Source organism: Cannabis sativa, chromosome 8 (genome assembly GCF_029168945.1).
Source record: "Cannabis sativa cultivar Pink pepper isolate KNU-18-1 chromosome 8, ASM2916894v1, whole genome shotgun sequence".
NCBI classification, from domain to species: domain Eukaryota; kingdom Viridiplantae; phylum Streptophyta; class Magnoliopsida; order Rosales; family Cannabaceae; genus Cannabis; species Cannabis sativa.
This window is the reverse complement of record NC_083608.1, coordinates 50115015-50137764: the sequence shown is the minus strand read 5'-3', so window position 1 is coordinate 50137764 and position 22750 is coordinate 50115015. Positions and strand designations below refer to the sequence as shown.

The 22750-nt window shown below is 29.6% G+C and overlaps 3 protein-coding genes across 8 annotated transcripts; 1 reads left to right on the top strand and 2 right to left on the bottom strand.

Annotated features, from left to right (window-relative positions):
• Nucleotides 1-8303: 8303 nt before the first annotated feature.
• On the bottom strand, nt 8304-15919 carry LOC115699426 (uncharacterized). Of its 4 annotated transcripts, none has more exons than XM_030626822.2 (4): nt 10849-10980; nt 10389-10536; nt 9621-9703; nt 8304-9528 (listed from the first exon to the last, which is right to left on the bottom strand). In XM_030626822.2, the coding sequence occupies exon 4, from the start codon at nt 9525-9527 to the stop codon at nt 8538-8540; it is 990 nt and encodes a 329-aa protein (XP_030482682.2). In that variant the 5' UTR covers nt 9528; nt 9621-9703; nt 10389-10536; nt 10849-10980; the 3' UTR covers nt 8304-8537. The 4 variants fall into 4 exon arrangements, with proteins under 4 accessions (XP_030482682.2, XP_030482683.2, XP_060958217.1 ...); XM_030626823.2 differs by having other exon boundaries at nt 10428-10536; XM_061102234.1 differs by lacking the exons at nt 10389-10536; nt 10849-10980 and adding an exon at nt 15838-15919.
• LOC115699424 (NADH dehydrogenase [ubiquinone] flavoprotein 1, mitochondrial) lies at nt 12199-15971 on the bottom strand. Of its 2 annotated transcripts, XM_030626821.2 has the most exons (3): nt 15838-15940; nt 13658-15231; nt 12199-12513 (listed from the first exon to the last, which is right to left on the bottom strand). In XM_030626821.2, the coding sequence occupies exon 2, from the start codon at nt 15118-15120 to the stop codon at nt 13669-13671; it is 1452 nt and encodes a 483-aa protein (XP_030482681.2). In that variant the 5' UTR covers nt 15121-15231; nt 15838-15940; the 3' UTR covers nt 12199-12513; nt 13658-13668. The 2 variants fall into 2 exon arrangements, with proteins under 2 accessions (XP_030482681.2, XP_060958216.1); XM_061102233.1 differs by having other exon boundaries at nt 12199-15126; nt 15838-15971.
• Nucleotides 15972-18430: 2459 nt separating this feature from the next.
• Nucleotides 18431-21510, top strand: LOC115700776 (chorismate mutase 1, chloroplastic). 2 transcript variants are annotated; one of them, XM_030628417.2, is made up of 7 exons: nt 18431-18555; nt 18702-18883; nt 19586-19811; nt 20169-20255; nt 20334-20477; nt 20866-20958; nt 21041-21510. In XM_030628417.2, the coding sequence occupies exons 2-7, from the start codon at nt 18873-18875 to the stop codon at nt 21278-21280; spliced, it is 801 nt and encodes a 266-aa protein (XP_030484277.1). In that variant the 5' UTR covers nt 18431-18555; nt 18702-18872; the 3' UTR covers nt 21281-21510. The 2 variants fall into 2 exon arrangements, with proteins under 2 accessions (XP_030484277.1, XP_030484276.1); XM_030628416.2 differs by having other exon boundaries at nt 18435-18883.
• Nucleotides 21511-22750: the final 1240 nt, after the last annotated feature.

Genomic DNA, 22750 nt, shown 5'->3' with positions numbered 1-22750 from the left:
CGTAGAATATCTCTCTCAATGAGAGAGAGGGTAAGATAAGAGTCATTAAACAAAATTTAATGACATAAATAAATGCTTATGTTAATGATTTGAGTATTTTTATTGGATATTAGTGGTGTTTAGTACATTATTAGATAAGTTTTTTTTAATAAAGCGATATTTCTTAGAAATTATTATATTAAAGCTAATTAGGATTTTTGTCCTTCTGAACTTTGACATGTACCAACTCATATCCCTAAATATTTAAGAACATTAAAAAAATTTCTTAAACTATTAAGATTGCTATATTTAAAAATTTTTGTCTAATTTTAATAAAAAAAAAGTCTAACATTTCAGGGGTCATAATTTGATACATTTCAAAGTTCGAGGGACATGATTTGATACACATTAAAAGTTGGGGAACATGATTTAGTAAATAACAACCAACGAATTAGTAAAATTGAATGAAATTAAACAAAAGTCATTAAATCTAACAATGTCAATAGTTTAGAAAATATTTTTAACAGACATTAAAATTCGGAGGCATGATTTGGTATATGTCAAAATTTAGTTAATTAGTCTTATATTAAATTATATAAATCTTGATACTTAATTATACTAATAGCGATATAACACCGATAAAATACTAGACGCGATTAGTATTTTTTAATATTTCTTTAATTATTTTGATATATTTAAAGAGAAATGCTAAATACATATAAATTTTTTAAGCAGTAAAAATAAGTGATTTAAAATGAGTTCTTTTCTCTTTAAAAGGGATCAAAAATAAAGCATAAAATCTACTCCAAATAAGCTATGCAACAAATAATAATGTATTTTATAATTTTTTTTAATAATAAATAGTAACTAAGGTCCTCTCTCGAGGCATAATTACGCGGTCTAGAGGACTAAAAAAATAGTGTGCGAAGAAAGTGATATGGGTGCTACCCCAAATGGTTGGGTGCTCGACCCAATGCCAAGGTATCCTCTGCGTGCTCGGCCAAGTCGTGTTTTCGTGATGCACAACTCAATTCCAAAACTATTTTGCAAGGTATCTTCTAGAGTTTTTTTTTTTTTTTTTTTTTTGAGAAAGGATCATTCATCTATATACAACTCTTTTGGTTTCAAATCGAGTTCATTAAGTTGGTTGAGCTAACATTTAACCATAAAACCTTTCATCTAAGAGAAACGGATACTAGTTACTTGTAACTAAATACAACAATTTCATTGTAATCGATTTTGTTTGTTTGCCTTTGTTGTGATATCTTTCCAACTTTTTTGAGTAATTGCCTAATATTTAGGGCATTTGGTTCCTATGATAAAAATCATATCCACCTTAAGAAATAAAAGTAGAAGGGAACCAAAAAGTTATTGAAGATTAGCATGAGTTTGTGCTATTGAATGAAGGCTTTTTCATTTCTATTTAAGAGTAAGATTGTGAATTTGTGTTGTTGTCCAAAAAGATGTACATATACAATATAGTATATAATTATATGAATTGTATTGGATTGGTAGCTGAATCTTATTTAATTGGCATATGAGTCATTATTTGTACTCATTCAATTGGAATGATATTATCCATGTTACATTATTACTATATCAACCTGTCATCCTTAAATATCAATTATATTAAAATTTGGCACATAACTTATTTATTGGCACATTTATACATTATTATTTCAAAATCATGGTTGCTGGCCTTTACTTGACAATATCATTGAGAAATATTTATATATATATTATTACTAATTAATTATTATTACACTAATATCAGTATAATAGTTTTAAAAAGAAAATAGAGGTATGACACCGAAGAAGATGTTAGACACTAATAATATCTTTTAATAATTCTCTAAATTTATTATTCAAACCATATTCATATAGATATTTCTTAAAAAAAATTGTAGTACACTCTTATTAATTTTGGTATCCAACAAAAAAAATTAATGCTTTTTTTTTTTTTTCACGATCGCGTACGTTTTATAATTATGTAAGACTACTTGTAAAATTTTTAAAAAAATCTAAATAATTTACAATACCGAAATTTATGTTCAAACAATTACTTAATACGTGTATAAGAAAAAACAATCGTGCTTCCAATAAAATATTTAAACTTTATTTTTCGACATTGTAAACTACTCAAATTTTTTTAAAAATTTACAGACAATTCTAAATAATTATAACGTGCACAATTATATTAAAAAAATTGAATTATTTTTTTAGATGCCAAAAAGATAAAAATCTACCGATTTAATGACTTTATAATAGTGAAGTTAAGACAAGTTTAATTAATGTGCTTATAAATTAGTTTAGTTTTGTACTTAGGATACATAATGATCTAACAACATATAGTATAATAATAATTTACACCAAAATGTACTGAACAACACTTTTATTAAAAGGTAAATTAAGTAAGAGAGACACACTAATTGAATGAGAAATGCTTAAATGTATTAATGGTACTTATCACCATTCTAATTTCTAATTGTTATTGTTAGGGTTGGTTATGTGTTAATTTGGGCCTTTAAGCAAAAATAAAAATTAGGACAAAGTGAAATAGTGAAATTGTTGAGATTTGAACTCTTAGGTATTACTCTAAAAACTATCATTGTGCTATAACATATAGTATTATGAGTATTATTTTATTATTAATTTTTTCATTTTTTTTAAAAAAAAAATGGAGCCTAAGCGGTGGAGGGCTAAGGCGGCCGGCTTTTTTATCTCACTTCAAAGTCAACCCTGTTGGTATAATTATATATAAGATCTTATATAATTTAATACAATAACTTTTAAAACATATAGTTAATTAATCATTAACATAACTAAAAATTACTAAAATACCACAAAGTATCCCATAACAAACTTCTAACTAAATATATGTTGAAAATAATATAATTTGATGTGTCGCCCAAAGAAATGCCATGTTGGAATGGAATCTCATCCCTATTGGTTATTATTAGTGTATCTTATCTTAATCCATACCCAATAAATAATTAATATATACATAAATAAATACATATAAACATAGGCAACCTATGAAAGGGCAAGAGGCAACTGACCCTCCTAATTTTGTGTGTGTATGCATATTTACTATACATCATATTTTATAATATTTCTTTAAATTCATACAATTTAAATATTTTAATTTCAAATATTTTTCATAATGGGGTTCAGTATAAAATAATGAACCTCATGAACGTTTTTTAAAAATTAGAAATAGTTTATACCAATTTAGATTTTAAAAATTAACAACTTCTTTTACTAGTGTAAAAAAAAAAAATGTGAGTATAATAAATTATTTAAACTTTATTTTCAACATTAAAAGATATGAAAACAATTAAAATATATTAAAATTTTCCTATATTGTCATGAAAAAAAAAAATTAAAACTAGGGTTAACCCTCTAAGAAAAAAATGAAAAATAATATATAGATATATTTTAATTAGTTACAATATATATTTGTAATAAAAATAATATTTATAGAAATAATATTATCTTTGATGTAATAATTAAACTAAGTTACATATATATTAGAAGTTAAAGGTTTAAATCCTACCAATAATTTTTTTTTCTAATTTTATATTTGTCCATACTGTTAAAAAATTACGTCCCCTCACCTTAAATTTTGAGTTCCTATTACATATAAAAATTTAGTTCAATAGTAAATTTTATTTTTTTTAAGACGGTCAAGATTTATTTTTAATTTTATCTTAACTGATAACCGTATATACCAAAATAATAAAAATCGCCCGCAAATATTATTTCATAACAAATAAGCATTTTTAAATTAAATAAATTTACTAAAAGTAATTATATTTTTTGTTTGAAGTAAATGCAAATATGTTTTATAATAATTAAATAATTAAGTTTCCATAGAGAGCAAAATTCTTGGACCCGTCACTACCATAATATATATTTTTTTTTTTTTGGGTGTACAACATATAAATATTATAATTTGAAAAGGAGTAGGCATTGACTCATAGAAGCCCAATTTCAAGTTTTGTAGTTAATTATAAATTAAGGAGAAGTGTTGCTTTCACTATTATTTGGTATAAGTGTTCCATGAATTACAAATATAATAATAATAATAATAATTAAGTAAAAGTCTCTAATTTTATTGAACAAGCTAATAATATAGAAGGACACATATATAAAATTCATTGTCTTAATTAATTAGTGAAAGGATGCACATTTTCCCTAAAATAATAATATTAATGATAATAAAAAAAACTTCTATTATAAATATTAGAAAAAAAAAAACTTTTGAAATTGTAAAGGAGGAAGATTATGTGAGAGCACAAGAACACCATATTCCACATTATAAATTACTGACACAAGAATATGAAACAAAACACAATCATGATTTTTGATATGAAAATAAACTATCAAAAAAATAAACTATGAGATCTACAATCTAGAAAACTTAGGGAGTGTGGTGTTTAATATTTGTTTCTAATTTTTAAAATTTTATTCTTTAGAAATGAGAGCAGAATTTTTTTTTTGTAAGTTTTAAAATTTACGTATTTGATTAATGTTTTCTTAAAATTATTTTTAGATTTTTTTTACTAAAAGAAATTACTTCAATTCCACACTTCGACACAAACTCGAACCCATCTCGACTTGAACCTAGCCTCGGCCCCAGACCCCGAACTAGGTGTTGGCCTTGGCCCCGAAACTCCAAACTAAGACCCGAACCTGAACCCAGACCTAAACTCTATACTTGACCCCAAACCCTGGACCTAACCCCAGACCCCAACCCTAGATGCGACCTCAGACCTTGGACCCAAACCCAGCCTCAGCCCCAGACCCTAGACTAAGATGCAAACTCCGAAATCGGGTCCCAGACCGCTGACCCGAGCCCAAGCTTACACCCCAAAGTCTGGACCTAAACCCAAACCCAAACTTGCACCCTAAAAGACTGAATCAATCGACCCAACTCCAGTCCCAGATCAGAGTATGTGAGAGAAATATAAAAAAGAAAAATAGGACCAAAAAATTAAAATTATTTTTTAGATAAAAAACATTATGATATTTTTATTTTTTTTAACTTAGTTTTTAAAAATTTTAGCTAAACACTCTTTAAATATTTTTTAAAATCAATTTTATTTTTAAAAAATAAAAACAGTTTCTAAGGTATGAAATTAAATACTTCTTTAATTAAAAAATGAAAATTAAATTTAAATTAATGGTATAATTTCAATTTTTTTATTTTATTTCTTTTATATTTGAAAATCAATAAATTTAGAGTCTTAATTAGCACAGTTCGGACTTATATGCAGGGCTTGTATTGGAAATATTGGAAGCATAAACTATGGAATATTCTATTTTGTAGGGATTAATTACTCTCTATTTACATTTCAATCAAAATAAGTAATTGATTTATTTATTAAAATCTGATTTTTCTAATATTATAATTTATATCTCAATTACGCTATAATTGACTAACGTGACTCTGATAATTTCCATTATTATCTTTCTAAATATTTTTTGTTTTGTTATAAAATAATATTTGAGATCCAAACATAATAATAAGTGTATCCCTTTAAATATAATATATATATAAATAAATAAAATAAGTGTATTAATGTGGACCACACTTGAAGATAAGGCTCCTTGTTGTTTTTATTATTGTTTTGTTAAAATTTTTAACAAATGAAAATCTTCTGATTTTTTTTTTTTACTCCTATTAAAATTTAATAAGATGTACTATTTACTATTGAAAAATAGAATCAAGAATAGTAAATATATAATAAGGAACAAAATCATGTAATATATTTTATGGAATAATAAAATAAGACTTTATAGAAGCTTTTGATGTTTAGTCCAATAGATTCCAACATATTGATGGATTGGTATGATTAGATACAATACAAGGTGGAATATATATTTATATATATAATTTATAAAAGCATTTGCCTAAACGACATGAGTAGTTGAAACTATAATCTTTTAATACTAAAGAATACCACATAATTTATATATAATATTCAGAATTTTAAGTTTGTAAACAATATAAATTTAATACTTTTTTTTAACGGTATTAGTATCTAGTGTTAGTAAAAGTATAATTTATCGTCTAATTTCGTCAGTACAGGTTCCGTCAGTTAAAATTTTATAGGTGTATTAATAAAACTGAATAAAAATTATAATTTTATTAATATTGAGTACTTATGCTGCTAAAAAAATATTAAGTTTATAAACACAAAACTTTAATTATATTTTATTGTTTATAAATATGTGTATTTTTTTTTATGTTTGATTTCTGATAGCTTATTGGAATTTTAGTATAGATTTTTTTTCTATGGTATAGTAAATAGCTTAATAAATTTATTATTGTTGATTTTTCTCTAGAGGCAATATTTTCATATAATAAATTTTGTCTGATTTACCTATTAATGAATGTTTATGTTTTTCTTAAAACAAAAATGAAAAAAAAAATGTAATTTTGATGTATAAGAATCAATACTCATAATATATATTAATTAATTAGTAGCATTGAAATTTGGACTAATTGTTTAATTAGTAAGATTTGTTTATTATTTGTGTGTTGGATGGGGATTATCTATGTGATTATTATAGTATACTACCAACCACGGTAGTACAACTTGGTTGTTACCTAATTAATACCATTTAAATATATAGAAACTATTCACATGTAAATATATATAAATATGGCTATTCTTTAACATTGGTTCTCACCTTTAAATCTTTTGAGATAATCTTTTTTCTATATCTATATAACTCTATAACCTCTATATAAAAGTGAGAATATTTCTCTTTCTACTAATTAGATTACACAATTAGCCTTTAGTAGGTATTAAATTACATAAAGTTTAAACTAGTCGATTCAAACAACTATACATATAAATATAAGAAAATTTAATTAAGATTTTTGCCCCTGCACTTTGACATATACCAAATCATGTCCCCTAAATTTTTAAGGTCGTTAAAAATGTCCCCTGAACTATTGAGATTGTTGGATTTAAGGATTTTTTTTCAATTTTAGTAAAAAAGTCTAACATGGATGAAAATTCAGGGGCCACAATTTAGTACATGTCAAAGTTTGAGAGGCATGATTTGGTAAATATCAAAATCTAGGGAGCAAGATTTAGTACATAAACAATCATTGAATAGTTAAATTGAATGAAATTAGATAAAAATTCTTAAATCCAACAATCTCAATAGTTCAGTGGACATTTTTAATGACCTTAAAAGTTCAGAGGGCATAATTTGGTACATGTCAAAATTCAGGGACAAAAATCCCAATTACCCTATAGGAAAATATTTGAATGGTTATATTTATTTTAGTTATTGAATTATTATTAATAACTAATAAATTAATTTATAATCTAATATTAACTTGATTTTATTTATTTTTTTATTAAATATTTTAATTAAAAAATTAATTTATTTTAAGTATATAATAAATTATAATTATTTTGATTTTAAAAATAAAACTTTTTCCTGTTAATAATTTGTTATAGCCATCATAATTATATTTTTAATGTAACTAATGAATAGTAACCAAAATAAATATGTATTTATATTATATATAGTTTAGATAAATGGTAAGTTTTCAACTCCCACCACTATTTTGTCTAATATAAAATATTTGTAGAAATTATCAAAGTTTGTTGATATTAATGAAAAATCTTTAAATTAATTTTTGCCAAACTAAATGTTGGGTGTGATTGAAGCTACTTATATTAGTGGCTATCAAAATATATATATAAAAAAAAATGTTTAGTTAAAGTTAGTTGAGAAGAAACTTTTATATATAGGCCAACTCAAGTCATTTTAACTTAAGACAAAGAAAAGAATATGAGATGAGGGAATGAGATAGTGTAAATAAATGAGAGAAAAAGCAATATTTAGTGTTTTCAATACTTTGTGATCTCCATCTGAGTTGAGTGTTTCTCTATGTAAGCCTCTCAAAGAAAGTCTAGTGTTTCTCCATGCGAGTTTCTCTTCGAGAGTTTGCGTGTTTCTCCATGTGAGTTTCGGGTTTTCTCAGAGAGTTGAGAGGTTCTGATATACTGTTATGAACTGAATCTTAAGAAATTCTTGTATAATCTTAGTTATTTGTAACCACATTCTCAAAAACAATAAAGAAAAAGACTCATTAGTGCTTGTTCCCTCGTAGAGTAAACTCAATTGAATTCGAACCAAGTACAGTTCTTATTTTTACTAAAATATCAGCATTGTTATTATGAGACTTGTTTGAACAACAGAGTTTTAAAAAATCTAGTCCTATTTTTTCCTTTTTTTCCTCAATAAAAGTAGAGACATACATATTCAAGTATAACTCTATACAAACAACAAAATAGCAATGAAACCCAATAAATTGCACTATAATAATCATATTCCAAAACACTTGAAAAAGTTCATTAAACCATAATTAAAGGCAAACTCTTTTTCAAGTAAAGTATTCATGATTCATGTCTGAGCTATTCCAATTTCCAAAGTGAAACAACATCAACAACATAACATAATAACATTCATATTCGAATTCGAATTCAATCAAACTTGAAAGATCAAAATGATGATACAGTTAACTGTTAAGCACCCTTATTTTGATGAGTTAACTCTTCTTCCCCAACATTCCTAAGGAATTGGTCCCAACCACTTCCCGGGCTTGTATCGAAATAATCATATGGAACTGCTGTCTTCAAACCAGGCCGAACCTCACGCCGGCTTTCCACTATCCTCATATCCACCTCTATTTCTTGATCCAATTCCTCCCATGTGAACAACAATGGGAGAGTAAATGCAGCCCATGGATTGAAATCCATAAGCTTAACTCTGTCATCCCCAGTTACATAAACATCAAATGTGTAATTTTCTGAATCGAATCGTGATCTAATCTTGTTCGTAAAAAAGTCATGAATCAAAGTTCGAACATCATCTTTCTTCTCCATCAAAACAGGATAGAATGTTGTTACCTCGCGCTGTGAGATACCAATCAAGTGTTGGCCTTTGACAAAGCAACGAAACTCCATGTCTGGCCTAAATGATGGGTACCATTTCCGAAGAGCAAGGAAGAAGCTACGAGGCCTCGATGAGGTCTTGTCTGAGCAAGAATCATAGGCATGACACAAATCATGAACGAGTGAATCAGATGATTTGAATAAGAGAGCAATCTCACTGAATGAAGTGCATCTTAGAGTTCCGGTGGTGCTGATCCAGGATGCATCCTTTGGTGCACTCCAATTGAGTTTAGGGAAAATGGCGCCGCCTAGGGTTTTAATAGATTCCTTAATTTCCAGTTCGAGTTTCGGGAATGAAGGTGGTGATGATGATGGTTGCTCTGATTCATCACCGGAACCTTCCGAGACTTGATAGTCCTCTTCCTCGTGTGGATTGTGGACTCTATTGGGTAAAGCATCTTCATTGGTGATTGAAATTGGGAGAAGGAATGGTCCAGAATCATCAAGAAGGTATTCAACGAAGGGTTCGGGGAGCTCGTGAATTAGGGTTTTGATGGAAACGGATTTGAATTTTGGGTACCATTCTTGTATCTGACATCTATTCACTTCTTCTTCCTTCATTCTGTAAAGCCAAAAAAAAAAAAAAATACCCCAATTGAAGAAACAAAAAATCAAAAACAAAATTGATTTAGTTTTGGAAAAATCTAAACAAACCTGATTTTTGAGATATTCTTGTCAATACAAGGGCTCCAAACTTGATGCACTTTAAAATTCCACACTGATATCAACTCCCAAACCTGTTTAGTTTATCAAATTAGCCTTTTATTTTGCTAAGTCATTTCATCAGAATCACAGAATACTTAAAAAGAAAATACACACAAACTCATAATTTCCCAAATCCTCTCAAAATAATTAACTTGAATCTATCAATATTAGAGACATATCATTATGAAAGGCCCCATGTAATTAGGTTGAGAAAATAATTAGTTAAGTTTCTAATTTTTCAGTATAACATTTATTCTGTAGAAGCATTTATAATCAGCTAAATTTGATTGGAAAACAAAAACTTATATGATGATTAAATCACATTCATTGACCATTAAAAGATCCCAAGCACAGAATGAAAACTTGTTCAAATCTCCCAAATTCTCAGTAATAACATAAAGTTGAAGAGCACAGAACACACTTACAAATATAAACCAAAAACTCAAACTACTCCCCAAAAATAAAGCCAGAACAGAACCAGTTCCAGTTTCTAATAGAAAAAACACCAGTTTCTGAAATTAGCCTAAATAAATGATGGAAGCTAAAAGACCCATTTTAACACTTACATCACCATAAGTAAGCTCCAGTGAGAAGCAGAAGAAGAAAAATTGAAAAATAAACCATGGTTTAATGTTAAGAGGATCCAAACCCAATGAAGAAACTCATACATATAACGAAAGAATCACACCCTAGTTTAGTTTTCATGCCTAAACTCACAATCACACAAATGAGGTGGTGGTGGTTGTGGTGTGGTACCAGTTGCTGCACCCTGGGTACTGAACGATCTAAAGCACCTTGCCCACTTCTCACTGTGGCCCCGAGCCAAAGCTGCTCTTTGCAAAGACATAATACCCCTCATGGGTGCCTATGCAATAATCATATGTTGCATAAAATAAGTTGAATCACACCAACATATATATTTGGGATAATTGTGCTATCCTAATTGTAAAATGAATATAATGGATCAATTTTGATGCCAAAAAAGAAAAATGAACTGAATACAATAAGAGAATTCTCTATTATACACAGAGATTGACTCTTCAAAGCCTTGAAACCTATAAATTATCATCACTACTTTTTTATTGATTGCCATAAATACAGTCCGATGATGATACAAAACAACACATATATATCATTTCAGATAGGAAAGAAATAGTATAGATTTCAAAGAAATTACCTGAGTCGGCGTATGAGGTAGTCGCCGTGAACCGATCTGAGTGGAGAAGGAGCACGAGAAGTGTCGAGTGGTGAAAGGGAGAAGATTTGGAAGCGAGACGGAGATGGAGGAGAACACTATTAAGGTTTTATTGGGTTGGGCCTTTATTTGGGCTGGGCCTTCAATTGGATTGGGCCTTTATTTTTACAGAACACTGTTTCCTACAACTTAATTGCAAAAATACCTTCTGAGACTTTTAATGTGAATTGTAGATAGTGCTTGAAAAAAAACTTAAAGGAAAAATATGGGGAAAATAAATCTAGTTTACATAAATATGGTTAGGAAACGTAATAGAACAAAATATGACATTTAAAATAAAAAACTTAACGTATATATAGGATATGTCATTTGTATTACCATAAAAAATATTAAAAATCTTTTTTTCTTTTGAGAATTACCTCATATACTATTTTTTTAACTTCATTTTCAAATTTTCGGTTTGGATTTCTAAAGTGGTTGCAGCGCTAGTTACAATAGGGGTTTCTATACGATTTTTTGTTGCAATTTAAGTTGCAGCGCTAGTTGCAATAAGGGTTTCCATGTAGAATTTCGTAAAAATACAAAAAAAAAAGTTTTAAAGTGTAAAAATAAAAAAACACATTTTTTAAAAAATAAAATAAAATAAATGAAACTACAATGATCACCGAAGTTGTCACTGGTGCCGAAAAAATTACTAAAGTTTGTTGTCGGTGCTGGATATATCGTTAGAGTTGCTGCCGGTGCCAAAAATCAGTTTTATCAATCAACTAAATAAAAAAAAACACAAAAAAATAACTACATGGAAACATTTTAAATCATTATAATCTTAGTTAAGTTTTAATGAGCAATTAGAATAGTGATTCATTTTAAAAATAGAAATAAAAAGAATTGTCTATATGATTTTTTATTTTTTTTAGTAGGGGTCTATAGTAAATTTTAATTAATAAGTCATTGCAGGTTTTTTCTATCATTTTTAATTTTCTTTTGCAAAAATAAATTATCAATAGTGTTGTTATTTGCAACTTGTAATTGTGTTTGATGTAAATTTGATTGATTTGTTTTGCAGCTTCTAATTGTTGTTATTTCCTCCCTTTTAATCCTTTACCAAAATAATTTTTTTCTATAAAAAAAAAATTGTTAGCTACATCTATTCTCACTACTATTATAAAAATAAATGAAACATCATAATACCATTCTTATTTATAATTTTATTACAATAAATTAGCATTACAATTACCATTCACATTCAATTACAATAAACCAAAACATACATAACTAAAACTTGCAGCAGATGAAAAATCATTTAAACAATATTAATACCATAAAACAACATTTGGTTAAAAGGGTGCTCCACCAAGAAACCATGCTTGGATTTGGAGGTTTGAGTTTAGTATTTATTGATGTAAAGAAATACAAAGATATTAACAAAATTCATCCAACTTTATATAAAGAAACATTTAGAAAAAATCCTCAATTGAATAATAATAATGATAGTTCCCTCGAGGCAGCAATGAAATATCTTAAGTTATTTGATACAAAAGCTTAAAAACAAATGACATTGCTAACACCACCCACCACCACCGCCGCCATGCTCCGACCACTCTACTCCGGAGCACATTGCTTCCTCCTTACCATAAGGTATTTTTCCTGAACAGTCCACAGATTATTGTTTAAATTCAAGAATGTCACTAAACATGTGGAAAATCTCACCTATATATATATATATATATATATATCTTTTTGAATTACATAAGTGGAAAATGTCATAGCTTATTTTAGATAAATTGCCAGTATATATTACTCCATAAGCATATAAATTGCCTCAAGATTGTTATTCTACTTCTAGTGATAGATGACCTACAATATACTAAGGTTGAGAAAAGAAAAATAGAAAAATGAATGAGTTGATCATTTGTCAACGATATCTTATTATTAGACAAACTAAGTAGTAATAACATAAGAAATTATTATTTTTATGTTAGGCAAAGAAGTCAGTTTATATAGAAGATAGCATTGTAGAATAACTAATTGTGTAAAAGTCCTAATATTTCGTAATTACACAATGTAATTACACTTGATTCTCATGGAGACTAAGTTACCCTGTACTAGGGGATAAATTAGTTGTTTGATTATTTTTCTTCTTTTTCTCTTCATTTTCATTACACAATTATATGATAAAAACAAATTAATACTATAAAATTCAATCGAACATTCCAAACATGACCTACTTGTTGAAAATTAGAAACTCGATTTTTTTTCTTGCCCCCCCGGAGAACAATTAGATGATTTCTATGTTTGGAATACCGTACAACTAAACTTGACACAGTTAGTTTCATGAGCACGTATAAACTGACCAAAATAGTCCCAAACCAGTTTTTCTTACAGAAAATAAAATTAATTTCAGGTTCAAATACAGAGCTTCTCTCCCTTCTATGCTGAAGGCTTTATACAAGACTCAGAAGACAGCAAGGATTCCAGCACAAACAAAATGCATAAAATAAATAATTAACATTATAATGAACTAAAGACTAAGTCCATATCCATTTGAAGGAATTTAAGAACTTCTAAAATATGATCTTTCTTGTAAACACAATACCAACCACAAATTAGAAACAGCCTTTTGATTCAGCATTCTAATTCACCCAAACTATGACTTTTTATCTCAATTTTCAGCAAGAAAATACCAAATAGAATCCCAGCAAAGCTTATGACTCCATAATCTCTTTAAATTGCCATTAATGTTATTTAAAGCTTCAAAGGAAATGAATACAGATGAAGAAAGAATTACTACCTGAAAGACATCTAAGCAGCAGCCTCCAGCAATTCCCGCTCTGCACGCTGCCTGATCCTTCTCTCAAGCTCTGGCCTAAAATGCCTAATAAGACCTTGCACGGGCCAAGCAGCAGCATCACCCAAGGCACAGATAGTGTGCCCTTCAATCTGCTTGGTCAGCTCCTGAAGCATGTCAATTTCTTCCAACTTTGCATTTCCAACTTTCATTCTTTCCATAATCATCCAGAGCCATCCTGTTCCCTCTCTGCATGGTGTGCACTGTCCACAACTCTCGTGCTTGTAAAAGTAAGAGAGCCTAGCAATTGCATCCACGACATCAGTCGACTTATCCATTACAATAACAGCAGCAGTCCCTAATCCTGATTGAACTGCTTTGAGTGCATCATAATCCATAAGGACATCATCACAAATGTTCTTAGGAAGCAGTGGGACAGATGAACCACCTGGAATAATAGCAAGTAAATTGTCCCATCCACCTCTAACTCCCCCACAGTGCCTTTCAATCAACTCTTTCAAAGGTATACTCATTTCCTCTTCCACAGTGCAAGGCTTATTTACATGCCCAGACACACAAAACAATTTTGTCCCTGAGTTATTCTTCCTCCCAAAGCTGGCGAACCACTCTGGTCCACGCCTTAAAATGGTGGGAGAAACAGCTACAGTTTCAACATTTGTAACAGTGGTAGGGCAGCCATATAAACCTGCATTTGCTGGGAAAGGAGGCTTCAATCTTGGTTTCCCTTGTTTCCCTTCAAGGCTCTCCAAAAGAGCTGTTTCTTCACCACAAATATAAGCACCAGCCCCATAATGGATATGAACATCGAAATCGTAACCCGACCCACAAGCATTCTTTCCCAACAATCCAGCTGCATATGCTTCTTTTCTGGCCTTTTCAAGGTTTAGGCGCTCATTCACATACTCACCTCTGATGTAGATGTAGGCAGCAGTAGCCCTCATACCCACACCAGCAATTAAGCAACCCTCCAAAAGTTTGTGTGGATCATGTCTCATAATTTCCCGATCTTTACAGGTTCCAGGCTCACTCTCATCAGCATTGACAACAAGGTAGGAAGGACGACCATCTGAAACTTTCGGCATAAAAGACCATTTAAGGCCAGATGGAAAACCAGCACCACCACGACCACGAAGGCCAGACTTCTTCATTTCATTTACAATCCAATCAGCACCCTTGATAACCAAATCTTTGGTTCTATGCCAGTCACCTCTCTTCATCGCTCCTTTCAAAAAAGGGTCATGCAAACCATAAAGGTTGGTGAAAATTCGGTCTTCATCTTTCAAGCCACCAAAATGGGTTTTCTCTGGTGGTGGGGGAGGTGGTGGTGGTTGTGGTGTGGTACCAGTTGCTGCACCCTGGGTACTGAACGATCTAAAGCACGTTGCCCACTTCTCACTGTGGCCCCGAGCCAAAGCTGCTCTTCGCAAAGACATAATACCCCTCATGGGTGCCTATGCAATAATCATATGTTGCATAAAATAAGTTGAACTGCCTAAACGATACATGTAGCTAAAACATGCCTCATTCAGATTTCAGGGTTCACCCACTAATAAAAACTGGAAAAGCAATACAATTCAAATAATATAACATTTTAAAAAGCCATGATTGAGAGTATGATTTCCACATTTCTTCACAAGCAATATCAATGAATACACATTAATCTGAGAATAAAAAGATCACATCCACAACATAATTTCTCAACTTGTTTCTTACTACAATCTCTAACTAAAGATTCTCAAAATAAAATTACAGCTTATTTAAGCACTTTTTGTTTCTCTCTCCTATTAAAAACCAAAAACCAAAAATCAATATTACACCATAACAAAATCTGATTTGTTAAAAACCACAAAACATTAAGCATACTAAATTCATATAGCAGAAATTGAATCACACCCACATATATATTTGGTATAATAGTGCTATCCTAATTATAAAATGAACATAAAGGATCAATTTTGATGCCAAAAAAGAAAAACGAACTGAATAAAATAAGCGAATTCTCTATTAAACACAGAAAAAAACTCTTCAAAGCCTTGAAACCTATAAATTATCATCACTACTTTTTTATTGATTGCCATAAATACAGTCCGATGATGATACAAAACAACACATATATATCATTTCAGATAGGAAAGAAATAGTATAGATTTCAAAGAAATTACCTGAGTCGGCGTATGAGGTAGTCGCCGTGAACCGATCTGAGAGGAGAAGGAGAACGAGAAGTGTCGAGTGGTGAACGGGAGAAGATTTGGGAGCGAGACGAAGATGGAGGAGAACACTGAGATTAAGGTTTTATTGGGTTGGGCCTTTATTTGGGCTGAGCCTTTATTTTGGGTTGGGCCTTTATTTTTACAACTCAACACTATTTCTTACAACTTAATTGCAAAAATACCCTCTGAGACTTTTAATGTGGACTTATCTCAAAAAAAAAAAAAAAAAAAAAAAAAAAGAAATCGTTTAATGTGAACTGTAGAGAGTGCTTGTAGAAAAACTTGATGGCTGTGTTTGGAATTGGAAGTTGGATTTTGGTGCAGACAAAAAAAAGATGGGGAAAAAGAAGTGGAAAATAAATTAGGAAAAATTAAGTGTAGGGTTTTGTGCTTGTAGAAATTATCGAGTAATAAGAAGTGACAAAAAAAATCCAAAATTTTGTGAACAATGCGGAGTTGAATTTGTTGATTCTCGAATGCGAAGATATCAAATGAGTTACATCAAATTGGCATGCATCTTATAATACTTCAGATGCTAACGAAATTATTTTAGTAAAATTTATGGAAAAAATTTTTGTATTAAACACTTAATTCAACAAATTTTTTTATTTTAAACTTGAAAAAATGATTTAATTTTTTGTTCTCTGCACTTTTTTTTTTCTATATTTTCCGTATTTTTTTTTATCACCAAAATTTAACATCCAAATATAGCCAATGTGAAGAGTTCTTTTTGGATTTTCAAATATATGTGAAAAAATGTGTTAATTTTTATATTTATGGACATAAAATTTACATATAAAAATGGTCATTTGGGTGGAAATAAAATTAAAAAAGATGAAAAACGTAAAATATTGGAAAATATGAGTGATGATGATAGATCTTTTGATAAATTTTATGGTGATTATCTCTATAAAGATGGTTGATGGTGGATGAGAGAGATATAGTAGAAAAAGAGAAATTACACAAAGAAGAGAAGGAAGTTGAGTTGATAAATAGAGTAATTTTCCTTATGATAATGACAAAATATGAGATATTTTTTATATAAGGTGTCACTTGAAGCATAAAAACTTAAATTTTCCAAACATAATAGCATTTTATTTATGGCACAATTATAGTTAAAAAGATTCTACCGACACAAAATAAATATTAAAAACCGGAATATTAACCAAAGTAGTTTAATGTAAAGTAGATATATGCTTTGTGTTAATAATTATGATAAGGAACTTTTATGAATATATTTATTGAAAAAATAATATAAAATATTAGTAATTTAACTATGGTTAGCCATAATATTTTTGAGTAGTTATTAAGTGAAAGTCTTGTAAATGTGGTGATAGTTAATTATATTAATAACATATTGTGATAGTGCTAGATACTATGATTGCATTTAGTATTTCTCTTAATAATTAATGATATGAAAGTCTCTTATGTTTTAATTTTATGCCTTTAATTTAGTATTTTTTTTTTAATTTTTTTTGTGGCAATACTCTTTTAATTTTACTTCTATTTACAAGTTTGAGGTACCAATTAAATTGTTATTCGACTTTTAAATACCAACTAAATTATTACTATGTACACTTGTGTATAAATAACATGTTTTTATTAGCTTCAAAATTTTAGTGTTATGTATACATCTGTGTATAAGTGGCAATTCTAATTAGTGTTGAAGGGTGAAATTTAATTGATGTTTCAAATTTGCTAATAAAATTGAAGGGATAATATTAAAAAAATAAAAAATAAATAAGTTATATGAATAAAAGATAAAACATAAAGGTTTTTTTTTGTTGTTGCTAACTAAACAATTCTTAGCAAGAGTAAAATTTAGCATATTCATGGAACTAATTTTTTGAAAAGTGAATAAACAAAGTCTCAAATTCTTAGGTCAAATTTGGTATAAAAGGAGTTAACAATTTTTAGAAAAGTGAACAAACTAATTGTCAAATTTTTAGGTCAAATTTGATATAAAAGGAGTTTAAAATTCATAGAATACTAAGAATAGTGATAAAAATTGATTATTACTATTGGGTAGTAATAATATTTAACAACTTCTAAACATGGTTAGTAATATTTTTTAAAAATCATTAAATTAAATTATATAAAATCTAATATTTAATTACATTAATAGTAATATTAACACATTAAAGATATTAGACACCACTAGTGTCTTTTAGCATCTCTCATAAAATATAGAATTACATTTACGAGAAATGCTAAAGGTCACTTACGATACCTAGTACTGTTATGAGATATAATATCATTATTGATGCAATTTAATATCGAATTCTACTTATTTTAATATTCGGGTTCGAAGAGGTACCGCCGACGACTATAGATTACTGTTTCGTTAATCATGTGTAATTTTATTCATTGCGTCAAAAAAAATATCGAATTCCATTTATTTTAATTTAATGCAAATTATAAAAAATTACTAACTAATTATAAAAGGGGAACTCATAATTCCCAATTACATTTACACCCTTAGAAGTCTTTGTGGAGTTGGTGGGTGAGTGTATAATAATATGTGGTCAACTCCTCCCACCTCTTAAGTCTTAACACCAACAACAACGACAACAACAAAGAAGAGAGAGAGAGAAGCAAAGCTTAGGGGGGAAGAGGCCATTGCTATATAAGTCTCTCTCTCTTTCTCTTTCCCTTTGGTGGTCGTAACTCGTAAGCTCTTCTTCTCTCACTCTCACCAACCCACTTTTTCATTTCAACTCTGTCAGCCTCACCTACCTTCAAGAACCCATCTTCTTCTCTCTTATTTTCAGTATTTTTTCTAACTTCATTTTTATTATTATTTTCAACAAATGGAGGCCAAGCTTATAGGAGCAACTTTTCCAGCAGTAATTAGGCCTTGTCATGGCTCGAATTCAAGACCCAGTTCAATTTTTGGTCTCAAAACTTGGCAAAGTCCCAACCTTTTTCTCACTTTCAAATCGAAAAGCTTACCCACCAAGACCCTTCAATCCTTTCCGGCTTTTGCTATGACCAACGGGTATTAATATAGCAACCCTTTTTTCTTTTTACTGTTAATTTTTTTTGGGCTTTGGATTTCATTGTGCAACTGTGGAATTCTTCTGGTTTGGTCACTTTCTGTGTTTATGGAGTTTTTTTTTTCTTTTTTTTTTTGTTGGGTTGGTTATTTTCATAATCTCTAACAAGAATTTTGTTTTAGATCTATTCTGGATTGAATATAGATACAATAATGTGTTACATAATGATGAGAGTTCTTTAATTGCTTTATGAGTTTTTGCATGTAGCTTCAAATTTGGACATCTAGCACAGAAAAAAAAAAGCAGTCTTTCTCATTTGTATTTATAAAAATTTGGCTTCTGTTTTGTTTGCATTTATTACCCAAAACTTGGAAATTGTTAATATTGTCTGCAAATTCTATGTATATATATGTTTAGTTTGTTCATTTCTCTAATTTTCTGTAATTTATCTCAAGTCTCAGCATTTTCATTATCAGTTTCAATATTGGGCAAAGGCCTTTTATTACCATTCATTATAGAAAAAACTGGAATTAATGTTTTAACCGATTCAAACTATTATCATAGCCATTGTTAAATTGACAAATTGTTCTTTTATGGCTCAATAAATCATTATTGCAAAGTACTCAAGTTTGAGTGCATTTAACTGATTGTGTTGAATGTTTTGTACTTAGATTAAATTGTAATGAGAAATTTGATTTGTTTAGGTCTTTTGCAACAAAGGAAAGGACTGATGATAGTGACAACTTGACCCTTGAGGCCATAAGATACTCTTTGATTAGGCAAGAGGATAGCATAATATACAGTCTTTTAGAAAGAACACAATATTGTTACAATGCAGATGCATATGATCCTAGTGCTTTCTCCATGGATGGGTTTAATGGATCTCTGGTGGAATTCATGGTTAGAGAAACCGAAAAACTTCATGCTCAGGTATGATTGAAAGAATGATTGAGATGATTTTCTTACATTGCTGGTTTTTCTGAATGATCATTTGAGACTTGATCTTAGTAATTGACTCATATTTTAATAGTCTTGTAACTTATTAATGACAACTTAGGCTCAATTCCTGATATATTGGAGTTATGAGAATATGGATAGCGGGAAACATGTTTCATAGATATGGAATCTACTCCTTCTTCGATTGGAAGTAGATTATATTCCTTTCAGTATTGATAATGTTACTTGAACATAGAGCGCTCAAAAATGTTCATTAGAGTATTAAAGACACAGACTGATCAAATTGTGTCACCTTTTTATATTTAAACATGAATTTTTGTTATGAATAAGGTTGGCAGATACAAGAGTCCTGATGAGCATCCTTTCTTTCCAAATGATCTACCTAATCCATTGTTGCCACCAATGCAATACCCGCAGGTAGATATTGAATTCGGTTTGTAACATTTTTTAAAACTTTTTATACTTTGAACACTGACCCCCCTGAGTTGAACACAGGTTCTACACCACAGTGCAGACTCAATCAATATAAATGGCAAAGTGTGGGACATGTACTTTAGAGATCTCATCCCGAGGCTGGTCAAGGAAGGCGATGATGGCAACTGTGGTTCCACTGCTGTTTGTGATACATCGTGCTTGCAGGTAAATGTGACTCGCTTATTCTAGTTATTAGCCTTGTTTTGCTTTAGTATAGATTCATTTTTCGATCTTTCACAAACATGTTGAAAATTTGAGTTTGTTGATGGTAACAAATCGTCGTTAATTGGATTGACAATACTTAAAACATTCTGCCATAAGTATTTGCTTTAGTGTACATTTGAGCTGAATGGAAATCGTTTTCCCATCTGAATGGATTGATTTCTAATGGAAAATCAATTCCCTGTCAATGTAAATGTAGACCAAACAATGTGGAGAAGAAACTATTTCATTTGACTGTTTCTTTCTGAGAAGAAACTTTTTTCTCATGCTTGCTAAAAAAATGAGTTCAGAAGAGATTTGACAAATGAAATTTCATGCTTTATGGTGACAGGTTCTCTCCAAGAGAATTCACTATGGAAAATACGTAGCAGAGGCTAAGTTCCGATCCTCTCCCGAGGCCTATGAAGTTGCTATTAAAGAACAGGTATAAACAAACCTATGAATCCTTATTAAAATAAACACGCTCAGTGCATCGAGTTTTTCATTAATCTTGTTCGATTTTGAAGGACAAAGAGAAGCTTATGGCTTTGCTAACATACCCAACTGTTGAGGAGGCAGTGAAAAGGAGAGTAGAAAGAAAAGCGAAAACATATGGGCAAGAAATGCCGGTGAACATAGACGACAATGGAGCCGCCGATCCTGTTTACAAAATAAAGCCAAGTGTAGTTGCTGATCTGTATGGAGAATGGATCATGCCATTGACTAAGGAAGTTCAAGTTGAATACTTGCTAAGAAGATTGGACTAACTAAAAGAGTAGACTTCTTCTACAATGTATTTCAACTGTTTTCTGATGTAGATAACCTATCTAGAAGACTAGAGGTCTTTTCAGTAATCAAATTTCATGGTTTACCTCACATTGTATGTAAGAGGATCCTATTACTCTTTTAATGGTTTTCTATTCTATATTGTATCTTGGCTTGGCTTGTTTACAAAGATTAAAGAAAAGAAAAGCTTACATCTTTTTCTTTTGGAAAACTGAAAAGGTGTTCATGCATGAATTTATTGTATATTATGGTCCTGTTTGACTGACATTTTTGAGATAATATTTATAAATCTTTTTTCGATCCAGAAAATACAAAATATATAAAGAAAAAGAAGCATGTTTAAGCATCTTTTCTTTATAGTTTACATGATATGACAGGGTTGGTGGGTGAATGAAACTGAAACAGGTGTGCTTCTTTGTTTTCTTATGTGTTTAATAAAAGTAAATGGGCATCAAACAAGACACTAACCCCTTTTTGTCATTACTAAACTAAAATGTGGTTCAGATTCCTTTTCCACTCCTTCATTAAACAATTTTAAAAATCACGAGTCAGAATCTTATACGTTATTTTCTTTTAATTGAGTCATCAGTATGTACTTAGAGCAAGACTGACCTTAGAACTAGAACTAATTGTGTTATGAGTAGTAACAAAATTATAATAAAATATAAATTTTTAAAATATATATTTTTGAGCTCTGGATTGGGTGGGCCCTGTAGCGTAGATCCGACCTTGATTTCGAGAATTCTCATTCCATTAGAATAGGGTTTGAGGTAGGGGGTTGTTTTTTGTTTTGTCAAGAGAGACCATGTGTGGTGGGTGTACTTCAGGTGTACACGACAACCATCAACCATGAACCCAACACAGCAACCTATTGGATAAGATAGGAATTTCAACTATCACCAACAATTTCATGCAAAAAAACCATTCAACATTGCTTTTGGGCACACCAATATGGCACCTCACTCACAATACTTACAGGTTCCCTTATTATTTAGGGATTATTTATCCAATACGTAAAAATAATAAAAAATTTACAAAAATATGGTTGTACGGAATTTTAATTTTTTTTTACGGATTTTATTATTTTATTTACAAAACATATAGTTTTTTGATGTATTTTTATACTTTATTTTTGTTAAATTATTGTTGATTTTTTGTTATTGTTTTGATGTTGTTTGAATGTTATTTTTAGTTATTATTTTCGTGTTGTTTTTATATAATACCGTAAAGTGTAAAAATAAATCTTTAATTTTTGTTTTTAAAAATAATATTTTAAGTAATTTTCACTATTAGTTATTATAAAAATGCACTAATAACACTTTGATACGTATGCACCACAAGATGCCCCTTTTGATCATTTGTATAAATTCATAGCTCTGACTTTGAAGGATTAATGTATGTATTCAAACAAAACAAAAAAAAAAACAAGAATATGCAGCTCACCACAACTC

Coding starts and splice junctions, on each gene's coding strand:
- LOC115699426 (XM_061102234.1), bottom strand. CDS start 9,527: ATGAAGGAAGAAGAAGTGAATAGATGTCAGATACAAGAATGGTACCCA.
- LOC115699424 (XM_061102233.1), bottom strand. CDS start 15,120: ATGAGGGGTATTATGTCTTTGCGAAGAGCAGCTTTGGCTCGGGGCCAC.
- LOC115700776 (XM_030628416.2), top strand. CDS start 18,696: ATGGAGGCCAAGCTTATAGGAGCAACTTTTCCAGCAGTAATTAGGCCT. Junction 18,884..19,585: donor GCTTTTGCTATGACCAACGG/GTATTAATATAG, acceptor TGATTTGTTTAG/GTCTTTTGCAACAAAGGAAA. Junction 20,256..20,333: donor CACCAATGCAATACCCGCAG/GTAGATATTGAA, acceptor AGTTGAACACAG/GTTCTACACCACAGTGCAGA.